This window comes from Trachymyrmex septentrionalis, unplaced genomic scaffold, assembly GCF_001594115.1.
Source record: "Trachymyrmex septentrionalis isolate Tsep2-gDNA-1 unplaced genomic scaffold, Tsep1.0 scaffold75, whole genome shotgun sequence".
Taxonomy (NCBI): Eukaryota; Metazoa; Arthropoda; class Insecta; order Hymenoptera; family Formicidae; genus Trachymyrmex; species Trachymyrmex septentrionalis.
Window position 1 is genome coordinate 48189 of NW_017305938.1, and position 8615 is coordinate 56803.

The following is an 8615-nucleotide window of genomic DNA, read 5'->3' on the forward strand; positions in this document are numbered from 1 at the left end:
CTGAGAGCACTTTCTCCTCGCTCTCTCGGACATGCAACGCGAGAGTGACCGTAGTTTAAAAACCAGTGAAAAACTTACCTCAGTGACATATACGCAAGAATCAAACGTCTTAAAAAGAATCGAGAATATATACTGTAGTGCCGATGTCCTTTGTATATTTTCCATGATATTGTAAATAGATATATAAATATATATATATATATATAATCTTTCTTCTTATTCGTTTACCACACACATGTTATAAACTAATTTCTAATTGGTACAATTGAACTGATTATATTCTGTGCAGAAGAGTCTCCTGTTCGAGGAAAGAAAAGAAAAATTGATGATGTGGGAGAGAACGCTTAAGATGGAGGGCTGTCTCTGATATTGTTGAATGAGTGTAAAATTCATATAAATAATAACAATAATTGCGACGCCGAGTGAACAGCTGGGAATCAAACTAATTGACCGACCAATGACAGACTACAGTTAGTGATATGAATTTATCAGTAAATCATTGACTGCGAGGAAATTGTCTGTGTAACAACAAAAAATTTATCGTACGGTAGAGGATACGGAATGTGAATGGATGTGGAAGGTGTGAGAAAAACTAGGAAGGATAATGATGGCATAAAAATAGGGCTGCATTCCAGCTGGACACAGCACAGTTTTAGTTATACTAACGATATTTTATATAGAGTATATAGAGTTAGAGAGTATTAGTGGTGTTGCATAAAGTGGAAAGAAGATCGTGGAGAGAAAGCTTGAGAGAAAGAGAAAAAGGGCGAGAGAGTGAGTGAGAGAGAGAGAGAGAGAGAGAGAGAGCGCGTGTGTATGCGCGTGCGAAAGAGGCGAAAATAGATTGCGGGAGGTAGCGGAGTTTTACACTCGAAGGAGCATCTTGTCTGTTAGCTCCAGTCGGCCAAAGGCTGGTCACGCTGGAATGCGGTCATCGTTAATCAGTAATAAGGTTACATAAGTTACATTTTAAATACATTATTATTGTACCGTGAGTAAGTATAGAGTAAATGAGGAACAACTTTTGTACAGGTTTACACCATACATCGAGGTGCATTATATGCCTCTGTGATTTTTGGGACAGAAAATAAAGAGAGAAATATATGTTACTCGTATACGTGAGCGTATATATCTGACGAGGATGGGATGGGGATTGAGGAAGAAGTACGCGTTAAAGCGAAAAACAAAAAAACAATGCAGAATAATCGCTGAATGATAGCGAATTATGCACGTTCTCCGCGAGAACGTTCTACACTACGGAGATCTCTGATATTAATGAGAAACGGATAGCGAATAGAAAATATCGTAATATTTATATTATTGTTTTCAATCGCGTGATTCCGATGGCAGAAGAGCGAGAGTTAGATCGTTTATATCCAGATGTGTGGGACACAAAAATCTCCGATACACCTCGATCGACGTGTCGAGCGTTGCACGTAAACGCGACCCCGGTGTTATCTTAACTTAGACTTTTTTCTAGTAAGTTTTAAGTTCCAGATATTCTATGTACAACGGCAATCGGCCGCCCGGCACATGGCTGTTAAGATTATTGTTATTTACTCTCGGGCATTGCGGAAATGTTGTGCTCTAATATAACGTAAAAGAATCAACTTGATTATTCTCTCACTTTTGAAGACAATTGTATAGTTGTATAATTCTATTCTTTTTTGTCTGTTTTTTTATATGTATGTATATAAGGCATCACAGATTTATCGTATTTTCTTTTATCTGTACACAATTATATACATTCTATAAATATGAAGTTAATAATATTTTTTGACAGAACAAAATATAGAAAAAAGAGAAACAGGAAATTATGAAGAAATATCTTTGTTTTATTTTAAACAAAAGTTTTTTCTAATGGAAATTTAATATAATTTGACTCCAAGTGTTTGATATGATGATACTAAAATAGGAGAATTTGTGATGAATAATAAATTTCCATTAAGATGAAAAAGTTAAATATATATTATTATTTCTAATGGAAGGAAGATACGGTAATTCTAGGACATCTTGTATATGCCAAAGCATAAATTATATTGATTATGTGATTAATTTCTATATAATATTATATAATCTACAGTAGAGGCCTCAGTCTTTGGAACGAATTACTAAGGAAACAAAAGTCAACATCGTGTGCGTCAAATTATTAACCTTTAATTTCTGTCTCTGAAGTTACTATTGCGCTGATACATTTCGTGATGAATAATGAAGTGCGAAGTTTAGAGATAATGAAGATTCATCAATATATTATGATTAACATTAAAAATTACGAGTATGATTTTAAGAAACAAAATATTTACACTTGCGCTTTCGCACTTTTAAATTGTACTAAAGTCAAAAGATCTGTTTTTTATTCCTGCGCTCTCTGAACTGGTGCACGGTACAATAAGTTGAAGTGAAACAAATATACGTTTGTTTCACTTCAATTTATTGCAGTGTGTGCACCAGTTCAGAGATTACAGGAATAAAGAACAGATCTCATAACGCAAAATTAGATTTAGGGCAAGAACAAAAAAAATGTGAAAAAGAGACACATTTAATAAGATAGGCGCAAGATAAAGGAACTCGCAGGATGAATCAGACGATGTAGTTAATGATGAGACTACGACAAGTAGACTGGGATAATTAACTACGTAATCGTTTAAGAATGGATAGGAGTACAGTGGCGAGTGAAAAAAATGAGGGGGAGAGAGAGAGAGAGAGAGAGAGAGAGAGAGACGATCAGTTTTATAAGAAAAAAAGAATAAAAAAAATAATTATGCGGTAGTATCGAGAGGACCTGGCGCCTCCTTGTCGCCAGTTTGGTTATGGCCTTATCCAATTTTTCCAAGACTAAAAGCAAATTTATATTAGGTACAATGAGTATATGTGAACATGTACAGGTCCAAATCTGTAAATTTCCAATCTGCAATTTGTAATTGCGGCTCGCGCGGAAGCGTTTATTAAGCGTTAAATTATAAATATAATTAAGAATTTAAATTATAAATAATTGAAAACACATTCCGCGCGCCCCGCGACACATGTGTAAACACATACATACACACACATACACACGTAACACACTTTTGTCAATTGCGATTTTGGATAGACCATTTAAGTAAGGGAAAAAGAAAATTTATCTATCACCTTCTATTACCAGATATATTACATCTGTGTATTGTCTGTCTGTTCCGTTGTTAAAATGGATTTTTATCATAACGTTTGTTTATTTCGAGCAATCCTCATTACACAAAATAAGAAAAGATAATTTATTAATAAAACCATTTACAAATCAACGATGGTGTATCCGATATGTATTGACAAGTGAACCTAATTTTTGCACTTGTTTTTTTTTTACTGCGCTTTCGGCGTTATTAATACAAATGTTTTTTTTTTTTTTTTTTTTTTTTCATTATATTACTTATAAGTTATTTTTAGATAATTAATTTTTCAGGAAATATCTTTTATATATTTATTCGAACTCGCCGATTATCTCAACTACGAGCCTTGAACTCGCTGTATCAATCGAATATATATAGATATAAGTGAAAGTATATATAACTAAAGATACGATATTTTAAGGAAAAATATTTCATAATTGATCTGTAATTTGTTTCCAATTATAATTATACTTTATTGCTTCTAAATTTAGCAATGTATCCTATAAAGTACGTACAACATAGATTTTCTCGCGTAGACTTATTATTTCTAGTTATATTCCTTGAAACTTAGAAATCTAGATCAAACAAATTCCTATTTACTTTTTATCTCTAATTGGTTTTTCGTTTTACAGATGCGAGTATCCGTCTGGAAGTACATACGTCGCTAGGATTAAGGCTGAAGTTTCGGATGAAAAATTCCAACAAATTGCAGATCGATAGATATTCTAGTTTCAAATAAAATAAAGCCAATAATAGATGTTTGAGTAGATTGAAAACTTCGAGCGGAAATAATGTTTGTTGCCGAATATTCGAAAAAGGGCATATCGCTTTTTTCATAAATAACACAACTAAAAAACTAAGTTTCTCAGAAAAGGGGAAAAATTATTTTCCATCTTGACGGAAAATAATTTTTCCCCTTACTATGATTAATAATATCAAATAATATCGACAAAAGTGATATACTTTTAACATCAAATATCACTTGTCATTTTCCTTTCACAATTCTTAAAAACTTGATTTTTTTTTAACTACTCTTTTTGAGTTGTAACGATTTTTTATGAATGTAAAATTTAAATATTAATCGGGCTCTCGAAATTAAAAACTATAATAGAGTGTATCGGGCAATGAGAACATCTACACAACACGGGAATTGGTGTGCAATAAAATATAATTATCAAATAATATTTACATAATATAAGGATGTACAATGATTTGCTGAAAATGGTTTGAAAAAAATCGAACCGTCCAAATATTATACTGACAATCATTATATCTTTATATTGTATAAATATTTTTTATGCGTTATGTTGATGCTCTCATTGCCCGATACACTCTATTTTTTATGAAGTTTAGTTAATGTTTACTTAATTATTGCCGATAAACACTTTAATTTTTTTTTTATTAGCTATACAGTTCAGAATATTGAAACTATGTGATTATAATACAAACAATTGTAATGATTAAGTATGTAATTCTAAAATAATTTTTTAACTGAAAATCAGTATAGAATTATCAAATTAACATTTTCGGCAATTCAAGCGGCACATTGGTGTTAATTCATTTATAGTAATGACTTGATAATCACGTTTTTTTATTTTTGTTGTTTTTGAAGAGAGCGATATTCTTTTATTTTAGACACAGAGTTGGATTTGACAATTGGGATATGATATACTTGCAAGAGATTGCAATTGGATCTTTAGATTAAAGAATTTTCGAATGCGATGAAAATTGTATCACCAGTATTCACAGAATAGTGTTTATTTATAGTCCGTTCTTATTTAAAGATCATCTCAAATAATGTCTTAAGATGCTGATGCTGATGTGGCCCTCTGATTGGTTCGTAACACTTTAAGACTGTACTTGATATCTATCAACTACGAAACCGACTCCTGATTGACTTACGACATCTTAAGGGCTATGGCACACAAAAACACTTAACAGTAAAATGTGAGCAGTAAGCGAATTGACCAATCACAATAGAATTCATAAGGCCATAACGTACGTAGTAGCCAATCCAACATGTTGATTTTCTTACTGCTTACGTCTTACTGTCTCAAGTTTTTTGTGTGCCATAGTCCTAAAACTGTACTTAAGACAATCTCAAATATAAGAATCAACTATAAATACTCATAGTCATAGTCCATTCTTATTTTAAAACCGTCTCAAGTAATGTCTTAAGATGATAATACGGCATTCTGGCTATTGGTAGTCGATTTTTATATTGAAGACTGTCTTAAGTTTCAAGAAGTCACGAACCAATTAGAGGATCATATTAGCGTCTCAAGACATTACTTAAAACAATCTTGTAATAAGAACAGATTATAGTAGAGTAATGGCCTCTAATTGATTCCTGACATCTTAAGATTGTATTTAAGATAGTCTTGAATATAAGAATCGATTATAAATACGGGCCTAAATTTCCATGCAGGTTGAAACGAAACGATTTTGCGCGCGCCAATATGGCTGCCGGCAACTCTGCGGCGTCTGCGCGACAGTTGGTGCGTGGCAACATGGCCGCCGGCAGCACAGATCCGCGCCATCCCGTCCCGGACTGTCCCCGTCCCCCCCCCCGTGATTCCCGACTCCCACGACTCCCGTGCGCCGTCGCACTCTTCGGTGACTTCAGAGTTCAGTCAGTTCAGTTCCTCTCCGCGTCTCGACACGAGCGTTTTGATCCCGTGAGTTGGTGTGTCGCTGCTTCGGCTTCCTCCTTTCCTGCGTCAAACTGCGAGCCATCGTTGCGTCGACAAGTTGAGAGAGTTTTTTTTAAGTGCTTCGCCTCTCCCGCATCCGCAACCGACGCTACGGGAACATCATGGCTGAGAGCAAGGGCGCGTTAATCGCGAAAACAGTGCAGAAACACGCGGGCAGAGCGAAAGAGAAGGTAAGCGCACGCTGTGTGTATCTCTCATGCGTGATGTCCCTCTCTCTTTTTTTTAACAGATCGCTTTTCTCAAGCACTCTCGCGAGCCTCCTTCGTCCTCGCGAAATTAACACAAGAATTTGCAGGTAACCGAAGTTGACCATAACCTCCTTGACGTGTTTCTCGACTAGACGCCGCCGATACTCCGCTAACTCCGCCAACGTCGGAGGGGTTAACGTTTCGCGTCACCACCGCGTGACAATTGCATCGTGCCTCGCAATTAAATCTCTTCGACTCTTTAAATTAAGCTCCAGATAACATAGCCAGTTGTATATCAATTTTACACATTCACTAAATTTTGTCCTACATTTATTTGAATAATTATGCATGTCGTAAATTTATAACGTAATTAGACTCGTAAAGCTGGAGAGCAAATTTCAATACTTAATGGTTTATAAAATTAATGTCAACAATTTTTTTCCTAAGTACAAATTAAATACATTTCGATTTACTTAGTCTCAGTTTCTCAGTTTATATCTAATAATTATAATTCTCTTCTTTTAATAATAATTCTTAACGACTATGTACTTCAATATAGACACTCTTTTGAATTTCGTCATTAGATATTATATCAAATGAAGAAAATATTGTGATTATTCTAAACTGAGGAAGATTAAGTAAATATATATTTAATTTGTATTTAGGAAACAAAATTGTTGAAATATTAATTACTGCCTGTTGTGCATGTCATGTGTAATAATTCAATACTTGTTAACGTTGGCGTATCGTCTGGAGTTACCTTTAAAGGAAATCGCTATCCAGAAAGTAGAATCGTGATTTCTCTGCCGATATGAAAAATTTGTGCGATTTATGAGGGAGATAAGAAAAGTGTACGTCAATGTCTCATTTGCTTGACTCGCGAGTCTCGTGACATGGAAATGTTTCGCCGAGGTTTCTTCGTCGCGATATATCAATCGGATATTCTGTCATTTGCATAGAATTGCTCGCGACGTTGCTGCAATATTGATGAGTGATTTTATAAATTCAAGCTCATCAATATTATAAAATTAAAAGGTCGAAGAACGACGAATGATAACGACTAGATTCGTGTCCAAGTGAATTTCGATTAGCGATGAGAAAATATTTAAAAAATAAAGGTAATTTTCTCCAGCAAATTTTCTACCAGCACATCTCGTAGAAGAAAACGGAGCAAAAATATTTTCGGCCAAGTGTATACGATAAACAAATTGTCGGTCAACTGTTGTGTTTATTAAAATCCTTGGCAGGTATACGTAACTGCGCGATGACATGAGGACGGCACAGTTTTAATTGTAAATGACATAACAGTCGACTGATACTTCAGGTGCGATCCATTTGGTGCTACAAATGCTTCGTTGATTAATCAGAAGACAAAATTTACCAATCAACTGACCAATCAAAGGATGTTTCGAAACATTTGTAGTATTAAATAGATCACACCCTTTGTTTATTATCGAATTCAGTCACTTCACTGAGAAAAATGATTGAAAATGGACGAATACAAAATTCTGATTCGTCCATTTTCAATCAAAATTTTAATTAGTTTAAAATAGACTTTTTCTCACAGTTGCATTTTATTACATTAGTGTGTACTGAAAACGACTACTATACGTGAAATTAACATTTAAATATTTTAAGTCCGTTCTTCATTTACTGGTTAACTTGTGATTAGGCTTAATGTAAAAATTGTGTTTTTCTATCTATTACTCAATAAATTTTAGATTAGTGCATATTGAAGTGGTTATACGTGAAATTGAGCATATAAATTTTTTGGCTCTAGTTTTCTATTTGTTGGATAACTTGTGATTAAACTTAAGATAATAATGTAAAAATTATCTTTTTCTATCTATGATTAATCAATAAACTGAAAAAAATGTCTGGTCGAAAATGAAAAAACCAGAAAATTTAGATTATATCAATCAGATCATTCCGGTTATATATCTCAGCTAGAATTCGACAGTAGATTTAAACAGAAATTTTTTATTTGTCCATTTTTAATCAGAACTCCAATTAATTCAATCAGACATTTTTCTTACAATTTTGTTAACGTGATCATTTTGTAATATATAACTTTCGGAATTATCACCGTTGGTTTAAAACGAGCGTTTTTAAAAAGTTCTGATACGATAATATTGTCAACAAAAATATCGAGTTTTTGCGATATATATTTATATATTTAAACACAGTTAGAAGATTAATTGGTTAGACGAACATTATTTTTACATTCTCGTCAAGTTAAATAAAGTTACATCTACTAAACCAGACAAGTTGACCAGATAATAAAAACCGGGTCTTAAACGATTAAATACTTATTAATAATATTATCATATTTTTAACGGAATATATATATATATATATATATGTGTGTGTGTATTTCATTGTGTGATTATTTCATTGTCAAAGTTGATCATATTATGCCACTTTATTCAGGTATATCATAAAAAAACAGCCTTTAACGTGTATTAATCAATTGTAATGTGATTGATCGAATTTATATTTATCGTTTCAGGATCGAGTGTGTGTGTGTATCTTGAATCGAGGTGGAAATTACAAATGTGAACAAAACTAGG

General features: G+C 33.3%; 2 protein-coding genes across 4 annotated transcripts in view; both read left to right on the forward strand.

Annotated features, from left to right (window-relative positions):
- The window catches only part of LOC108754083 (acidic leucine-rich nuclear phosphoprotein 32 family member A-like), a 12443-nt gene extending 11724 nt beyond the window's left edge, over positions 1 to 719 (forward strand). The window contains exon 8 of the mRNA XM_018496133.1: positions 290 to 719. Within this exon, the coding sequence (XP_018351635.1) occupies positions 290 to 348 (59 nt within the window). The 3' untranslated portion in view covers positions 349 to 719. The remainder of the gene's footprint in view (positions 1 to 289) is intronic.
- A 5004-nt stretch (positions 720 to 5723) lies between these two features.
- The window catches only part of LOC108754076 (amphiphysin), a 54330-nt gene continuing 51438 nt past the window's right edge, over positions 5724 to 8615 (forward strand). The window contains exon 1 of one of the 3 annotated variants that reach the window (XM_018496120.1): positions 5724 to 6027. In XM_018496120.1, the coding sequence (XP_018351622.1) occupies positions 5959 to 6027 (69 nt within the window). In that variant the 5' untranslated portion in view covers positions 5724 to 5958. The remainder of the gene's footprint in view (positions 6028 to 8615) is intronic. The other 2 variants (XM_018496121.1, XM_018496122.1) reach the window with 2 other exon arrangements.